Raw genomic sequence first — 20234 nt, 5'->3', positions numbered from 1 at the left:
CTTGGCATTCAATAGAAAACAAACACTTTAGAAATGACCCTTCTGTTCGTAAATGCTGATACACCAAAGAAAACATTTTCGTATTTGGAATCCGACTTCCAGGATATTCTCTTCTGATATTCACTTCGTGCAGTTTCAGAATTTCAATTACAAAATCCATAAAAAAAAATTATATTGAAATATTCCTTGTTAGAAAATTGAAACAGCATTTTTACACTTTTTCTTTTCTCTTTAGCCTCTGGAACCATTGTAATGTATGACTTCAGAGGATGAATTAGGATGATATATATGAACATAAATGAAGTGTAGTCTTGTACAGTCTCAGGTCGACCATTCCTGAGATGTGTGGTTAATTGAAACCCAACCACCAAAGAACACCGGTATCCACAACTTAAAAATTAAATCCGTTTAAAAGTAACTGCCTTTATTAGGATTTGAACCTTAGAACTCTTGACTTTGAAATCTTCTGATTTGAATTAGAGAATTAAACTCTCTACTAGTTTTGTTACTAAATTTTCTGTATTTATTAGTTATTTAACAAAACTATTGTACTACAAACCTAAAAAAAAATGTTTTTGTTACTAAATTTTGTGTTTTACATTGGATATCTTAAAAACTACTTGAGTTACAGTTCTGGAACCTGCATTATCCTATTTCACAGCTCAAATTACATAAGAAACCACCAACTTTACTCCTTATTTTGGGTCCTAAAAATTACAGTAGGGCTTTTTTTATTAGAAGACCTGAAATCCGGATGAAATTTTTTGCTAGCTGTATCTTGAAAATAAAGCATTTCCAGACTTATGTTTGTATGAACTTTTTTCATTATTTTCACCAGTAGAATGTGTTCTTCTCTGTTTCTTCGTAGGACACTTGTATATACACAGGTGATTTCAAATTGCATGGCAGTCTCTTGGGAGATGATTCTGTAGCCAAAAATAAGAAAAAAAGTTCACAATACATAGGTCAGAAAATGGTTCGTTAGCGAGTTTTGGCGTGAAACATTTAGCCCTGCTTTTCTACTCTCTCTGAAATTAAACCATACTAAAATTCTTGGGGTTTAAATTGAGGGGTAAATTTGGTGCTTCATTATGGTTTTTGATCTAAGAAATTGAATAAAAGTGGGCCCAGACCTCTACTCACCTAGATTTTAAAAAAAAACCGGTAAAACATGAAAATTTTTTGTCAGAAAATACAATTTTTTGGGTTTGGAACAAAGTAGTTTTTTATTTACCAATAAAAAAAATATAAATTTCTAGTTAACCTTGTAGAGAATTTAATTCTGAGAAAATTTATGTAAATAAAATCTATTAAAATTAAACACAAATTTAAGAAGTTCAACTTAAATTAGAAACAAAACATACAAACTGGAGTGGAAAAGTGATACAACTTTTACATAGCAATTTACATACAAATGCTAAAAATTATAAAGATAAATTTGAGAACGTCTTTTTCTAAAACATATTAAAAATTTTTATTTTTTCATAGATAGGTAATAACAGGTGATCAACAATTAAATTTATTGTCCAGTATTTGAATATTCATTTGAGCGGTGATTGTGCTGTTATTGTTTTGCTCGAACATGAATGATGTTTTTGCAAACGGAACAGGATGATGTAAATGACTGGCTGAATATGGATTGCTCAGATTCAGGATACAAAATTTTGAATAACAATGAGGTAATAGAGTGCGTAACAAAAAAGGACTAAACAATCAAGAAGCTGATGGTTATGGCGATGAAGACATTTTAAATTCTTAAAAGATTCATTACAAAGAAGTAGAGGAAATGTTAATAAAGTGCATCAAATGTTATGAGCAGCAAAATTAGGCAGAAATTTTGAAATTAATCGCAATGCAGCTGGTGCGAAACTCAGCAATTATGAACAGACATGTAAAAATAATCCAAAAAGATATCACAGCTTTTTAAAAATTAATATAAAAACAAAAGAACATCTTTTTTTTACATTCTTTCAAGATTTAAAGTGAGGTACTGTAATACATATTTAGTATGGTTTTTACAGTTACAGTATACTGTATTTTTTAAATACAGTATACAGTATTTTTATACAGTTTTACAGTTACAGTATTTCCATCAGTTAAAATTATAAAAACAGTACTTCAAAATGTATTTTATTTTTCCCAGAATTTTTTATAATTCGTCAATTTCCATAATTTGTTGCCCACCTGATCTCAGACATGGCAAATTATAAAGTTTCTATTACATAAACATTTTTTTAATATTTTAATTGCTTGACACTGGATTGTTGTTGAATTTTATATATATTTATAAATATATATATATATACTATGAAAAAATAAATATAATATAATATATTATATAAGATATAATAATTTATTTATTTGTATTTTTTGTGCAATAGGACAGCTACCTACAGCCTTTGTATATTACACAATTGTACATATATATATATATATACAGTAAATATAAATTAAAAATACAAAATTTAAAATTTATACAATTTGTAATAATTTTATAATCTTAGTTCATAAAAATGAGAGTAATATTGGTGTTTTAATTATGTTACACAATTACATTATTATATGCCTTTGTATAAATACATGATTACAAATAAACATGACACATAATTTAGAAAACAAATTCAAATAATACAGTTTAATAACAGTAATAATAATTATAAATTCAAATATTTACATCTTATCTCTTTCATCCAGTTACATTTGTTTTATAATTTGATTAGAATTTCTAGTACTTATACAACACTATCAATATATAAATATATGTGCAGGTAAAAATAATCACAAAGGAAATTTACATCATTGTCATACAATATTAACTGATTTTAATTATTAAAATATTTATTTATTTATTAATAGCAAATGGTTTTAATTTACATAAATTAACTATGGACAAGCAGAAGAGGGTCTGCGTAGTTCTGTAGTAATCCAGTATTATAGCTTTATATGTTTTTAATATAGTTTATCATACCGGAGTAAAACCTACTCACTTCAAAAACAAAATTCTTCCTTGGTTGGAAAAAGTGTATTTTATCATATTTGTTAACAGCAGTTAAAGTGCATCTCTCTGTGGGTGAAATAGCTTGTGCAGAGTATACAAGAGGACAAAAGTTTCTAATATTGCATCCGGGTATACATAGCTGTATTTCGTTTTCCGTAGGATTACACCTGTGTAATGCTTTATGGAAAAACAATAAATCAAAGTATTCTCTTTGATATACAAGAGATGATAAATTATGAAGTAACTTAAGCTGTTGTTTGCCAAGATGTTGAAGTTTAAATTTGTGAGACAGCCAAGATAGAAAGTTGTTCTGAATGGATTCGATGTATAGTCTTCAAAAATTCCAGGTTGAGGTGGAATATTCAAGCTGGCTTCGAACAAGTGACTTGAAGAGTAAGAAAGTTCGAGGATCAGCAAAAGGTCTTGCAATCCTTTCAACAGACCAAGATTTCTCTTCGCTCTGCTCACAATCATGTCTGTGTGTTTAGAAAGGTATAACTTGGAGTCAAGGAGTATGCCTAGATCGGTGACGGAGTTTACAGTATTAATAGGAAGACAATTTATTGTATAATTAAAGCAAGCAATGTTTGTCTTATGGGAGAACAGAATATGTTTTATTTTTGAGAAATTTAGTGGCATGTGATTTCTCATTGTCCATTGGTAAATATGGTTAATATTATGTTGTAACAGTAGGTGATCATGTAAGCTTTTAATCTGGAGAAATATTTTAAGGTCATTGGCATACATACTCAGACCAACAGACGGATTCAGTAATATCATTGATAAAAAGTAGAAACAGCAAAGAGCCAAGGTTGGAACCCTGTGGAACTCCAGAGATTGTGGAGAATTCTTGTTGGGAAGTGCATCCAGCATACCTAACAACAAAAGTTCTTGTTATTCAAGTATGAAGAGATCCACTTTACAAGACACTCACTGAACCCAAATATAGCCAGCTTCTTTAGGAGTAGGTAATGCGGCATTTTGTCAAATGCTTATTGAAAGTCAACATAGATAGCGATAGCGAAATCAAATAAATAGATAATACAAATAATAATAATAATATGATATATTATATTATATGTTATTATTATATAATAATATATATTGTATGAGGTATGTAAGGAAAGTAATGAAATTGGTAATACTGTGAGCGATATGGCAATGCTGTGTGTAGCGGTCTGTGCTAGACCGGTCTGTTCATTCCTTCCTCACGCTCAGTACAAGTTTCAACTCCATTCAGCCAACACATAATTTTTGACAGCAACATCATTGAAGATGTGTTTTTGTTGTGTGTTACAAAAATGGAGCATCGGAATTTAGAGCAAAGTTGTGCAATCAAGTTTTGTGTTAAACTTGGGGAATCCACGAGTGTGACCTTTGAAAAGTTGAAACAGGCCTATGGGGAACATTGCTTATCAAGAGCACAAGTTTTCCACTGGCACAAATCATTTTTGGAAGGCCAAGAACACATTGAAGATCAACCTTGTTCAGGGAGACCAACTTCAAAATCTGACGAAAACGTTGAGTACTTGAGGGTTCTTGTGAGATCTGACCATTGTTTAACAATAAGGATGAAGAATGAACAGTTAAATTTAAACACTTTCACCGTACATCAGATTTTGACTGACGATTTGGACATGTGAAAGGTTTGTGTGAAATTGGTGCCAAAAAACCTCACAATGGAACAGAAGGACAATCGAAGAAACGTGTGTGTTGATCAATCGTCTTCTTGAGACGATTGAAATGACCAAGAATTCTTCAGTCGTGTGATCACAGGCGATGAATCCTGGATATTTGAGTACGATCCTGAAACAAAGCGGCAAAGCGAAGAGTGGCACACTTCGTCATCTCCTCAACTGAAAAAATGTAGAATGAGCAAATCAAAGATCAAAACCATGCTGATTTGCTTTTTTGACAGTAGGGGTATCGTGTTTAAAGAATTTGTTCCTCCAGGACAAACTGTCAACCAAGTGTTTTACAAAGGTGTCCTTGAAAGACTCAGGAAAAGAGTGATTTGCGTGAGACCAGACATTGCAGACAAGTGGATGCTTCATCATGACAATGCCCAGTGACACATGGCCATTTCCATCAGGGAATTTTTGACTTTAAAATGCATTCCTACGGTTCCTCAACCCCCCTATTTACCTTATCTGAGTCCTTGTGACTTTTTCGTTTTCCCGAAATTGAAACATGTCTTAAAAGGGCGTCATTTTGGAACTCTGGAGAACATTCAAAAGACTGTGACCGACATTCCAGCGCTGCTACCAGGAGTGAGAACAACTCCGCTGGTGTATAGCTGCCCAAGGGAAGTACTTTGAAGGGGATAATATTGTTTGAAAAAAATAAAAACTTTGGTAAGTAAAGATTCAGTCTCATTACTTTTCTCACACACCTCGTATTATTATTATAATAATAATATATTAATATAATATATATTTATTAACTTCAAATTTGGTGTAAAATTAATTAATTACATCCTTTTTTTTTCAATTAGTAAGGTATGTAATTGCTTTTTACTGGATTTTACATGTTTAAAATTAAAAAACTTTATGTGCATTTGTACATATTTAAAACACTGAATTTTAGTATTACTTTTCATGTATAAAATAATATTTCATCAAAAGTTTTTTTTTTTTTAGGATAGTTGTCTTCCAGGAGGTGTTTTTATCTGGGATATTGAAAATTCAGGTAGTGATGACTTGGATGTTAGCATTACTTTTACATTTAAAAATGGTGTTGGAACTTCTAATGATTCAAAGGGTAATAAAATATTTTTTTAAGGTGTAATATTGCATTATGTAATTCATGCCATTCTTACTGTGAAATAGATGATTTTAATGTAAAACATTTTCTGTAAAATGATTTTGCCTTTTCATAAACAGAAGAACCAAAATATCCTGTAATTTGATTAGAAAATAAATTTCAATAAATTTTCATATAATCTACTTGACAATAAATAATACTCAGATGACTTGTGTTATGTTAAGGATAGTACTCAGAACAATGTTATATACTCCTCTAACACTGTTGGTTGCTTCACAAAGTATTGTTTTCCTCAACTGCATTGTGTGTCAGAGTAATACATAGGATATGGATTTGTCTTCTTTTTTTTACAGAAGATTGGTGGTTTAAAGCCAATCCAAAAAAGTTGTAGTTTAACATCATTGGCTCCTTGATTTTAAATTAATATTTTATTGTCATCAGTAGATAGTGATGTGTAATGTAGATTATGTCAGGAATGAGATGGTATTTTACTCCAGGGATAAAAAGAGGAACTGTCCCAGTATTTGCATGGATAGTTGAAAGGAAACTGAAGTAAAACCTTTATCAGAGTAATGTACAAAATATTCTATTAATTATAAAATAAAATAAAAAACAAATAATAAAGTTGCTAAAATAATATTAACATATAAAATACTATTAAATTAAATGAATACATTAATTAGTATTAATTACATTAAATAATAGTTGAGTAAATATGCGAAGATACTACTTTAATAGCATCTGTAATTCATTAAAAATGACACTGAAAGCACAATAAGATCCTTTCTCACATGCTTAAGAATTGTGTTGAGTTACTGAAAACAATTCTGTTGCCTAGTTTGGACTCTTTTTTAGCAAAGGGTAGCATTTGTAAATTTTAAAAATATCTTATGAATCAATTACATATTTACATTTGGAGGCTGCATTATTGTGAATAATGTGTTATTAAGTCTGTATTTTTTTTGAATACTATTTTGTGGTTTTAATTGATTAATGTAGTAAATCATAATGCATTATTATTTAATTACAAAAAGTAATAAATTGATTTGTCGCTTTGTACCATCTGTACCTACCTATCTTTTGTGTAGTTGCGATACTTGTAAATCACCTGAGGTTTCAAAAGATTATAGTCAAGAGTTCTATGTATATTACACATTCTGAGACAATAACTATCTAAAATAAATATTATATGAATATATTATGTATATATAACTTGTTACATTGTTGAATTACAAACAAAGGATGTTTGTTAATGGTGGTTGAGGGACCATACCTAGGAGCTGGGAACACTAAAATGTAGTATAATAAATAAAAATATATTAACAAACACACATTGTTAATTTTGGATAAAAGTGATTTTTTAATAATCTTGAACAAGTAGTAAAGTAATTTTAAAAAATGTTTCACTTTGTGTTGGAATAAATCCATAAATTATATTCCTCAATTAATCAGACATGTAATAGATAGATTTCTAATATAATTAGACAATGGATGGTATCAAAAAGGTTTGTTACTCTTTCTTTTGCATATAAAGCAAGTTAAGTCTTCCATAAACTGAAATTCTCCAAGTACAGTAAATATTAAATGCAAAATTTATTTTTCCTATATGATGACATAACTACTGAATGTCTTAATGTCAAAAACTGAAGTGTGGCTGTTAATAATGAAAAAATAAATTACTTTTATTGTGTATATTGCAGTTCTATTGCTTCTCCTTGATATAGTCTTTCATATATAGTCCCAATACATGCTTACACACTGACACACTGATGCAATCTTGTTTTTCATTGGTCGAAGATGTGAAGCAGATCATTTTCTGTCAGCTGTTATCTATATGTCTGTTGTTTTTCCTTGTTTACTGCAACTGAATCAAAATGTGTTTCTTTAAGCCTACACTTCGCTTGAAAAAGAAAATGTTACATGGTGTCAGATCTGTTGAATATGGAGGATGTTCCGATGTAGTAATGTGTCAAGAAAAAACTGCTTCACAGGAAGTACGGCATGAACAGATGTGTTGTTTTGACAAAGAATGAAACTATTTTCCCATAGTTTTTGGTCTTTTTTTCTGACTTTCTCTCTCATCTTTGTCAAAACTTCTTTTAATGGTTCTGATTCATTGTTATGCTTTCTAAAATTCTCATTCTTCCTGGATTACAGCCTTGACATTTAGAGATAAAATGAGCATGGTTTTTAATTTGGACCTGCTTTGGCAAACTTTTCATTGTTAGTAATGACAGTGTTTTCCAGTACATTAACTATTGTTTCATCTCAGGATCATACAGAAAAATGCAAGTTTTTCTCAATTTTTTTTTAAAAAAGGTTGAGGATCAGCATCAAGTTGCTCCAGCATGCCAGCACTAACTTCCTTTGACGTCCATTTTCCTCTGCTCTAGTATGAGAACCCTATAGACTCTTGGCCAAAACATTTTTCATGTTAAGATCCTCATGGAAATGTTCCACTCATGTCTGTTAAATGTTCATAGCTTCAGGTATAATTTGGAAACTGAGTTCTTGTCTTCTTGAACAATATGACAAAGAAAATTTTTAAAAGATTTTCTTTGACTCTGGAAATGGAAGATTGTCCAAGGCATTCATCATCATTTACATTCTGTTATCCTTCACTGAATCATTTTTGACCCAATTCAAACACACATGCACAAGATATGTAGTTGCACACAACTAACTAAATAGTTGCACAATTTCAGCTGAATGATCAAGAGTGTTGTGTTGATGTTTGTCATGCATGTTTAGATACATCCAAAGTTGCTGACAATCAGCTCTTACTGCTTTCTCTTAGAAGTTGAAACATAGTCTGAAGGAAGATTGTTTTTGTTAATTTCTAAGTTTGATTATTTATTTATATTAAAGTGAACAGATGAACTGATATTTTTAAAATAAACTTGTTTGAAAATTTTGAAAAAAAAATCAACTGAAAATCTAAATCAAAAAGTTTTATTTCACAATATGGCTACACAAGTGAGTGGATATGTTTTGGAGTAAGTTATTAAAAAGATTAAATTAAGTTGGTTCAGTTTGTAACTTCAAATATTTTTAGCTTTAAATAATTTTCATTATCTTTGTTATGAACAAAAATTTTATGAAAGTTTTGTAATTTTACTATTTTGTCATGTTTCAGGAAATTGTAATAGTGAATTTTTTGACTTAACTGAAGACAACCAAACTGTATCTGGTATAGTTATGAATCAAAATATTTACAAGTTGTCTTGTGCTTACACTCTGGCTGCTTTACAAAAGGTAATTTATTATTTAATTTGATTATTATTGTTACAAGCCTGATAAATTTAACTTGTTAATTTTAGGTTACATTCAATTAACTTTATCATAGGAAACAGAATATTTAATAGATTATATAAAAATTTCTTGTATTTAAAAGAGAAAAAAAATTTTTAATGTAAAGTTTGTACAACAAAAGTAAAATCTATCTACTTAAAGCATTACAGAACATCAAGTTCCATTATTAGTTAAACGTAAATCTCTCTCTCTCTCTCTCTCTCTCTCTCTCTCTCTCTCTCTCTTTTTATACATACATATATTGAAATTGGTTTTAAAAAAAGATTAAGTTATACAATTTGCAAAAAATCTTCTCAAAACAGTTTTTGAGAACTTAATTCTTTGGGTTTCTCACTCTCATAGTGAAAACTGATTTTCTCTTATTTTCTTTCGTATTCTGTATTCTTCTATTAACTATTTTTTGGTGATGAAACATATATTCTAAAAAACTCCTTTTTGAACCAGCATAAATATACATGAAGTTAGGGAACAAAAGTCTATCATACTATGTAAAACAGTGCCGGCATTTATATTTAAAAAAAATTTATTGTGATCTGTAAAAGATGAATAAATGTATTTAAATTGTATATTTTAATTATTACCTTCAGTAATAATAAGATTTTAAATTGATATGAAATACTTTTTATATAAAACTTGCAGTATTTAACTAATAACTTTATATTTACCTTGATTTATCATTGTGTTTTGAGTTAAGTGACAACACTATTGTTATTTTTTATTTTATGTAATATTTTTTGATTAGTTAAAATTGGAAAGAGGTTCAGTTATCACATCTCTGTTCCATTTACATTACTACTTATTAAGAGATAAAATAATAATTATAGATAAAAAAAAATTATGAAACATTTTATGGGGAAAAATTGTAAATATAAATAAAAAAATTATGAGATTATAAATAATATCTCAATGATTATTTTAAGTTGATAATGTTATATAATTAAATATGTTGATTAATTTATAAAAATGTTTTATAATAAACAGTGAATAAAAATCTTTCAGAACAGCTTACTATATTGAAATGCAATATATTGACATTTACGATGTCTCTTATTTTAATATTTGAATTTGATAATTTGAGATGTTTAATATAATAAAACACTTAAGATTAGCACTGAAGTGAAAAGAACACTGATCATATAAACCATAAAAAAAATTAAAATTAACAATTTTATAGAATTATTTTATTCCTTCTTGGAAATGAACAGTCAGTGAGAGTATTGACTTTTTAATATACACATTGCTGGTTTGAACCAAGCCTGGACTAACTGAAATTTATTGTGTAATGGATAACTCAGACATTTTAACTATAATGATTTTTCATTCTCATTTGAGGGTGGCAGAAGTTTGTAACTGGTTAGGTATGGATATTTCAAATTACCGTCTTGTGCACTCATTAGCTGTGAAAAATAACTATTTCCTTCACTCTCTTGAAGTAGTTGTTTAGTTGAAACAAATTATTAATTTATACAGCTACTATCATATTTTATGCTTTACAGAAAAAAAAGTTAACAAAATGAAATCCATTTTTTGTGCAATGATTTCTGTCTCTTTGAATTGCTAGAACACTCAAAGTGATCTTGGAATGCATAGGGCGCTTTTAAAAAGGTAGTAGCTGTATTTGTAGTAGAGCTGTTTCTAATTAGTTTTTTTTTTTAAATTGTTGGTAATTTTAATACAATAATCACTATTAAATTAAAAGAAAAATTAAAGTCGATCTTCAGTAAAATTAGGTTTTCAGATAAAAGTTCATATACCAAATGTCAAAGATCACTTACCACTTAAAACCAATGGAAAATTTGATTGATTACATTCCATACCCCATCAAAATGGAAGGATGTAATTTTTTTAAATTTGTTGAGGAAAATTTTTTTATTACAAAAGAACAATTTTTGTAAAATAATTATTAATCTCTGAAACTATTTTCCAAAAAATATTTTCTTGCCAAAATTGAATTAAAAACCAAATTAATGTATTAACTAAGTTTGCAGTAGAGGTTGTTCTCCTTTCTATACAGAAATATTTTATGGCTAAAAATTAATTTTTATTGTATTTTTCATATAAATTTTTCATTTTTATTATTTTCTGTCATTGCATTTTTCAAGTTTTTTTCTGAATAACAGGAGTGATACTGTGAATTAAACAACATACAATTTTAACACAATAAATCAAGCTTATGTAGCTTGATATCAAGATTCATATATTTAAATATTCATTTACATGTTTAGAACAGAATATAAAGCAGTATGGCTTGTCCAGGCCGAATTGGCACAGATCTGATGAATAGCATAGCTGTACATCTTGCTACCTAATGAGCACAGAGTTATATTATATTCATTTAAAGACATACAGTAGACATATAATAGTTGTATGCGGTACGACTATTGTTTATTCCAATTAATGAACAAATTCACATTTTTTTATTTATTAATTATTTATTTAATAGAGTTTATATATTATTAAATTAATAATTTATTTCTTTATTAGAAACTGAAATAGATATGCTATGAAATATTATGCAGACTAATCAGCTGTTACTGATTAGTGTTTAGACCTAAATGTATTTATTTATAGTTTTATAATTGTATAAAATATCCAAAACAAACACGTACAAGCCTGATGTCTACTGTTTATGCTATTCTCTTTGGCCTTTGTTCTGGGTGTGGTGAACAACCATACACTAGCCTAGGCTATGAGTCATACATAAGAAAATTTATTTACTTTATTCAGGTTTGTGTAAATAATAACCGAATGATGTTTCATTCCATGAAACAATAAATTTCTATACAAACTGTTCCTGATTCATTTAGAGACTAACTTGTAAGTGATTCTGTTCTAATTTATACTGTATTTGCAGTTAAAATTTGTCCAGTTAATTGTATGTATCCAAAGAGTATAAGGTTATCATCCAATTATGCGTTCTTTGAGTTTCAATTCTTGAAAGTAGTTGAAGTCCTAAGTGAAATTTTAAAAGTAATTTATTTGCATTAAATTACTAAATTTTTGTTTGCTCAATTCTTATGGTAGTAAATTGATTTCATTATTTTGCATATTATGTCTAATTTACACGGAAAAGGCATTCACCGTCAAGGGAAAGAAATTATACATATTTTTAATTACATGGCAGGAGAAGCTGCAGTTGGAATGTTTGTTAGTGACCCCAAAAAAGTTGTAGAACTTGTTGCGTCTGCCACAGAAGTCTCAAAAAGAAGAGTTTAACGAATTACTGGTGAAATAGCTTCGGAAAAAAATTTATTTCTTCTCACAAAGGGATGGGATGCTCATGTTTTCACCGTACTCTTTAGACCATTCATCACCCGTGAAAAAATTGTCAAGAAGATCAAATTTTTAATGTAAAACTATGACTTTCACAAAATTTATGTATCACCATCAAAGCTTGTCAAATCCATTCTGAAATACTGTCCTAAAAATTATTTTTACATATTTTTTATTTTCTACTTTTTAGTCTTAATAAGTTTATACTTTACAACTGTGCTAGCGCACAGATTTGAGCGTATTTAGCAAAAGATCAGATCAGTATGTTTTATGGTGGGTGAGTGCAATCAAAACATCGGCCTAAACAATTTAATTTCCAAGATCTGGTCAATCAAGAGTGTACCCAATGTGTTAAACAGTTAGTGCTCAACCTGTTGATACATACGCCGCTTGAATGGTGAAAATCGGACGAGTGATTGCTGAGATATTGTGGTGGCATCCCATTGCACCACCTTCCCAATTTCCGAATGGCGTCCCGTGGGCACTTGAAAATATTATCATCTGATGGGTACCACCAGGAGTGGGTAGGGTACTGTTTAGGGAGGTCAAAAAAATTTTTCAGAGTGCTAGGACTGACCGTTTTTGAGATATTTGCAATTTTTGTCTAAAAATTTGGATTTGGATAAAAAGTACTAAATTTTCCCAAAACATCAGTTGCTACTGTACAGAATTTCTAGTAGCAACTGTATACCCTAATATATATCTCACTTAAATTTCTTTCACTAAGAAACTATGAATGTAAAGGAGGTTGCATAAGTTCAAGGGGCATTTTTTTCACTTAGAAACTTAGGGGCATCTCAGTGACTTGAAAATGTTGCTAAAATGAATCTTTACCTTTGTGTAAATAAATTGTACAACAAAAAGTGCAAATAATTTTTGACTCACTTTTGTATACCAATTTACCTAAAAATACATAGTACACTTACAGATGATATAAATAATTAAGCATTCAAAATTGAAATATTTATGTAAGGATTACTTATGATAATTAATTATTCATCTATTTTTTTTATGAGCATTTCAAATTTTGCATTTAATGAATTGATTTCTGATACAATCTCATAGGCTGTTCCAGTACACAGAGATATTTTTGTTTTGTCAGAAACATCTATTTTTGAACAGAGTAGTCTGTGTCTGTGAACATGTTCTGAGAACGATAACAAAATTATTGCCACATCACAATTTTCCATACAGTGTAAAAACTTGTAAAAATACAACATATCACATTATTTCAGAAATTGCAAATTTTTTTTTGCAAAGCTTCAAATTAGAAGGAAGGATAAAATGTGTATGATCTATATATTTTATAAATTTCCTTTACCAATTTAATTCTATTAGATGATATTTTACACAAGTTCCAAATAACAGAGCAACACTTTAGTATTGCTTGTATCTTCCTTTCTTTTTCCTGTTTAGCCTCCGGTAACTACCGTTCAGATAATACTTCAGAGGATGAATGAGGATGATGTGTATGAGTGTGAATGAAATATAGTCTTGTACATTCTCAGTTCGACCATACCTGAGATGTGTGGTTAATTGAAACCCAACCACCAAAGAACACCAGTATCCACGATCTAGTATTCAAATCCGTGTAAAAATAGCTGGCTTTACTAGCTATTTTATGAGCTACATGCTTGTATCTTAGTCTAGTATAACCTTACACTCATAGTGACTTGCTGAAAATGATGGCATAATCATTTAGTTGTATCAAGATTTCATTTTTTCTTTCTTTTGATGTTGTATTGCAATATCTCACAAAAAACATTTCCTTATTATCCAGTTCACTCACTCAGATCAGTAGCAGATTGAATTATACACACTTTATCATTCTTAATAAAAAAATAATTCATGGAATTATAGTAACTTCATGGAAAGTGTCTTTCTTGTATAAGTAAAACTTCTGTTTTTTTATTGATGTCTTAAACTAAATGCTTTTGCATAAATTTATCTTTTTATAAAAAAATGCTTGCTTAATATTCTTTTGTCTAATATCGATTATTCTGGAGAGAGTACTGATGAAATACCTTCTTTCTAAAAGATAGTATCAGTTGAAAAACTTTCACTAGTATAGTACATTCAATGTAATGTCATTAGGGTGAAATTTAGAAGAATATAATATAAATTTAAAAAGTGAACTCAAAGATTATTATTGGTAACTGAATTTTTAAAATTTGTCAAAAATTTAGCCTTTTTTTTGATTCAGTTCATTGAAATAAACTGTATAGTCAAATGTAGAAAAAATTTAAATTAATTATCTTTAAAAATTGTATCCAGATTTCGGATATCTTATTTATAAAATGTGTAAGTATCTCCATTTGCCTGGATGATCACGTAGATAGTGGTTGGGAAATAGATGATAGTAGTTAGTAGATAATACTGTTAGATTCCTGTAGCAATACTAATGACTTGGAATGAGGTAGGAATGCTGTGGGAAACTGACATGTATTTATGTAAAAGCATCAGCCTTGAAAACTCATTATCAGCTGATAACAAACGAGTAAACAAGTATGTTGCAATATCAGGCTTGAACCTATACCACAACGCACACACACACAAATTTAACTTGCAGCAGCACTGGCATGTGCAAGCACTTGTGTGTCCCAACTGGAAAACCTTTTACCTCCCTAAAAAAGATAATTACATCATCCTGATAATGTCAGACTTTGCCCCATCGTGCTATGCCCAACCATCACTGAGATATAGCAGTTTAAAATGTTGAAAACTGACTTCAAATATTTGGTGATCTTGAATTTTTTGTGACCTTGATTTTTTGGTCATGTGATCAGCACATGGTGTGATATCACGAGGTCTGATCTCTGTGATATCATGTACTACCATTAAAAATTCATTTTATATCTTCACTAAATAATAAACTACTTTCTATACACCTAGTATTGTGGCTGAACAAATGAGTAAATAGGAAACATTCAGAAATCATTTACAAAGAAAAAGCTAATTTTAGCTATTTATTAAGAGTCAGTATCACTATATACTGTGGATCATAACTTAAAATTATTATATTTGTATCTAATATGACCTGAGAAATGCCAAACATAAAACTCAACCTGTTGAAAGAGTAGGAATCTATAAATTTATGAGCAATAATTATGATTTGGAATGTGAGTCATTAATTAAAAGAAATATTAAAGCTCATAAAGGAAACAGGTTTCCTTGCTAGTATGAAGAACAGAGAGAATCGACCATATTATAACATTGCGTGGAAACTGGTTATAAAATATCTTTTATTAGAAATCGAGGTTTATAAAATATCTGTAATAAAAAAAAAAAATGATTAAATAATTAGGAAACTTAATTTTATTATAATGATGGAAAAAATTCATTGTTGAATGATGACAGAATACCAGTATCTAACTTTACTACTTTTCTAAGATTTCTGTTGTAACAAAACATCTTACCGAAGTTTAAAATGCAGATAGTTACGAGGGGCACTCAAAAAGTTATCTACCTACATTAGAAAGGGTGGTGGTGGAGAGGTAGTGTCAATTTTATTTTTCAATATAGGTCCCTTGTACTTCCACACATTTGCTCCATTTAGCCTTCACAGAGGTTATGCCAGAGTAAAAAAACAATTATCTTGCTCCTCAAAATACCCTGAAACAGCTACTTTCAATTTATTGTCATCAAGAAAATATCTGCCCCAAAAGTTTTTTCTGGAGGTTTCTGAACAGGAAAAAATAATGGGAGCCAGGTCTGGACTGTAGGGAGGGAGAGGAAGTTCTTGAAATCCACATTCCCTCAAAGTTTGCATTGCAATGTGTGAACATATTGCAAGAAGTGGAGTGGATTGGAACATTGTCGTGCAAATGCAAGACACTTTTGGTTAGCTTCCCCCGCCATTTTTTTCTTTATTGCTGTCCATAGCTTCTGAAGATACTCAGCATAGACATTACCAGTGTTAGCCTGCTTTTGCTCCATTTATTCAGTCAACAAAATTCCCTCACTATCCCAAAAATTTGTGGCCATAATCTTCCCAGCCGATGGCTAGTTCTTACATTTTTTGGGTGTTGTGGATCCTTTGTGTTTTCACTGCATGGGCTCTTGTTTGGTCTCAGGATCCCATAATGAAACCATGTTTCATCACCAGTCACCAACCTACTAAAAAAATCTGTAGGATTCCTTTCACACAGCTGCAAGTCTCTGCATTCAGCTGCACATAACATTGCTTCTGATGTGGTGTGAAGTTTCGTGGGACCCATTGAGAACTGACTTTTGTCATGTGTAAATGGTCATGAAATATTGTTATATTGGTTCTTTCAGACACCCCATTTTCTGTAGCAAGTATTCAACCCTAGTATACCTGTCTTCCATAACCAATTTGTCCACTTTTTGGCAGATTTTGGGTGTGGTTGCTTCCACAGGTCTTCTGCCGCAGGGCAGGGATCATCTTCGTTAGATTCCCTGCTCCACTTAAATTGTTTGGACCAGAATTTCAATTGGTAATGTGAAAGTGTATTATCACCATACACAGTCACCATCCCACTATGGATGTCCTTTGAACATTTCCCATCTTTGGTGAGAAACTTTATGACTGATCGATGCTCCAATTTCTGCAAATCCATTGCCACTGCTGGATTATTAACTTAGACAGACAGATATCTCTGCCTTTCTTAAGATAATTTTTTTTTAATCACTAATTTCCATTAAAGAGAACATATTGTGCTTATAGGATCAGAAGATAGTGGCCACTTCAAGTAGAGAGATTTAGTGGTTTTCAAAACTTTTAAACAAACGCTTTGCTTTTTACTTACATTGCCTTAAACTGTAAAACTTCGTAGTAGTTGGTCTTATATTTACTTTATTAACACATTTACAGAATATTCCCTTTAGGTAGATTTCATAAGAAAGCTACAATTGTAATGAGTACCGTGATTCGACTTCCAGAAAATGTTGACATATCTTCATGTTTCACATCCCCCAAGGCCCAAAACTTTGTCAGTTCAAAAGTTTATTTTACTTTCTTGTAAACACGATAATGGCCATAATTTTGCCCCAATCTCTTTCAACTTGATACATATAATATAACGACCCAAAATCTCAGTCGAGTTTGTTAATGGGCAAAATTAGACCATGGGGTGAAAATGGCAGAGCTTTTTCAAAAAAACAAAATATTTCTATAACTTTCCTAATAAGTAAAATATTGAATTCGTTTGCAATTCCTACTATTTTTTGGATAAGGGCCTGTAACTTATCTAAGTAAAGTTTTCTGATATCACCAACCATTGGTCCAGGGGGTGGAAAAAATAGGGTTTCAAAGACAAAAAAAATAATCATTCCTCCCTTAATAGGAATTAGTAATAGTATTGAATCAGTTTAAAGTGGTCGTTAGTCCTCTAAACATTACCTAAAACTTTTGTCTGAAACAATGTTTGATATGACCAACCCTAATGGCAAGGGATGACCAGAATGTTGCTGGAATTGTAAGAAGATGAGACTTGTCGTATTCTAAACATGTGAAACTTTTTCACATGTAACATTGTCGTTTTGAGTAAATTTGAAGTTTTTCTTAACTTTAAGGTTGAAATCTTTTTTATTCCCTATTTAGCATTGGTGAAATCTACTTTTGTCTTCTGGTGTGCCAAAGGGAATTTTTTTTTTTTGTTTAGTGTTTCATAATTACAGATAGGTTTTTATTTATTAATTACTAGTATTTATTAATTATTTTATTTTTCTGTTTATTAAGTTTTTTTGTTTAGTATTTACTTTTGCCATTTTTTCGTTACCAATTAATGATGACTGTTGAAAATGTGGAGTTGACATTTATATTTAGATTTTATGTATGTTTTATTCTTTTGTAATTGTTTTTTGTGGGTTTTCTATTTATGAATCTATTTCTGTAACTGTTTATCATAGCTATTTACTTTTATTTGTAATTGGTAAATGTTTAATAGTTAATACTCTTATGGTTCTATACTGTTTTAATTTTTTATTTTCCTTTACAAAAATGATGAACAAATGAGATGTCTAAAAATGACTTAAGGTTTTTTTTGTGGGTTTAATAATGGAAATAAATGCAAGGAACTATTGCATTACAGAATTAAAAATCTAATTTAATTTTTGTAGGATTTTAATGGGAAGAATAATAAAAATGCTATTACAAATGATGGACCACTTTAAAAATCAGCTCTTTAAACAAGTTTTGCTGTAATTAAGCTAAATTTGGAGTTTAGTTACAAAAAATATGTTTTATATTTATTTTTATTGTTTCAGGAAGGTATTACTGTTACACGATGCCCATACTTCAATCCAAAAGGTAAAGGGGGAACTCTGTGGAATGATCTTTTACTTAATGGAAAATTTATTGATTCTGAAAAAAAATCACACACTACAAGTAAGACATTCATCATTAATTAATCTAATTAATTTATTTTTGGTATATGTATCTTATGTATTGAAGTTGATGTCTATAAAATCATTATAACATTTCTGTTTATCAAACTTAGGAGTATATGACTGTTCACATTTAGAAATTCAATATTTTGTGATATGTAATATTTAAAAAAATTGTAGAAAAAAGTCTAAAATTAAAGATACTGATTACATTAATAAACAAATGACAAAAGAAAAGTTAGTTGTCATTAAATTCATGTACAAAGTGTAATAATAAAAAGAGTGATAAAAAACTTGTTGAATCTGTTTAGTGTTAACTTCATTACTAAGTTATATTGTTTATTAGTACATATATAAAATTTTATTAATAAATAGATTCATTTACAAATAAATTTTCAAATCAAGTTGTTATTGTAGTTTTCTTAAAACCTAATAAGTAAATTTATTAAGAGCCTTAATAAAAAGGTAAGTTTATCTTTTTTTATTAAATATCTACTATTCTTACATTTGTTCCTATCTGAAATATATCATCTCTTCAGGTTCTCTCAAAAAGTCAGGGTTAGTTTGCAAGTAATAAATAAAAATTGCTGCCAGATAATTGTGTCCTATCTATAGGTATAGATCATATAGACTTGCGTGTAGAACATTAAAAAAGTATTTTAATTTATCCTTATGTTTATATTTATGAATGTATAATCTTTGCTAAAAAGAATAGTCACTTAGTCTCACCAAATAACAATATCCATTTTTATCAAACCAAAAAACAACTGTTTTCATGTAACTCAATACAATACTTTGGATTATGTGAAAGGACCTTATTAATGCATCTGTTCCATTTTTAATAAACTAATAAAAACCTTCCTCTTATAGAAACAAATACTATTCTGTTAATCAATTTTTAAATAACTCTAATTAATTTTACAAACCCTGAATTGTCTGCTTCCATTGAATGTGTATATAAATATCTGCTCAAATAATTTTCATTAATGCCTTCTTAATTGTTAATTATTTTGTAGTTATTTTTTTTATACTTCTTGTATTGTAATGCTACTCGGATGAAGGTTTTACCACAGTTTTCGTGATTCATCCAGACAATTCCTTGACATCCCTTGACACACAAGGGACTTTGACTTGTCCCTTGAAACATCCCTTGGTATATCCAGACGAATGCTAGGGCATTTCATTTTTTTTTAACTGTGGAAAAGCATATGTATCCATCCCTGATGTGGCCTTTATAATGTATTATTATATGCAGATTAGAATAAAATTTTGTTTCTTTATTAAAATGTGTTTTATTTGATTTAGTAAGTTTTAAGTTGCCCATTTTTTATAGTATTAATCTATGTATTTTTTATGTTCAATTTACAGTAAAATTTATTTAAATTGTTACTAGTTGTAACAAATTCCTGTTTGAAACAATACTTGCCAAAAATCTTAAGGACAGTGTTAAAATTTCATCAGTGACCCAATAGAAAAATGGCAGAGCATGGATGGATACCTACACCAAGGTTGATCACAAACAAAAAAATTCTAAACCCCC

General features: G+C 29.5%; 1 protein-coding gene across 1 annotated transcript in view; it reads left to right on the top strand.

Moving 5' to 3' along the window:
• The window catches only part of LOC142321526 (non-lysosomal glucosylceramidase), a 91324-nt gene that overhangs the window by 22524 nt on the left and 48566 nt on the right, over window positions 1–20234 (top strand). The window contains exons 5-7 of the mRNA XM_075359680.1: window positions 5638–5758; window positions 8898–9016; window positions 18575–18695. Of these exons, the coding sequence (XP_075215795.1) occupies window positions 5638–5758; window positions 8898–9016; window positions 18575–18695 (361 nt within the window). The remainder of the gene's footprint in view (window positions 1–5637; window positions 5759–8897; window positions 9017–18574; window positions 18696–20234) is intronic.

Source organism: Lycorma delicatula, chromosome 3, assembly GCF_047948215.1.
Source record: "Lycorma delicatula isolate Av1 chromosome 3, ASM4794821v1, whole genome shotgun sequence".
Classification (NCBI taxonomy): domain Eukaryota; kingdom Metazoa; phylum Arthropoda; class Insecta; order Hemiptera; family Fulgoridae; genus Lycorma; species Lycorma delicatula.
The sequence above is the reverse complement of the archived record's forward strand: the minus strand, read 5'-3'. Positions and strand labels throughout refer to the sequence as shown.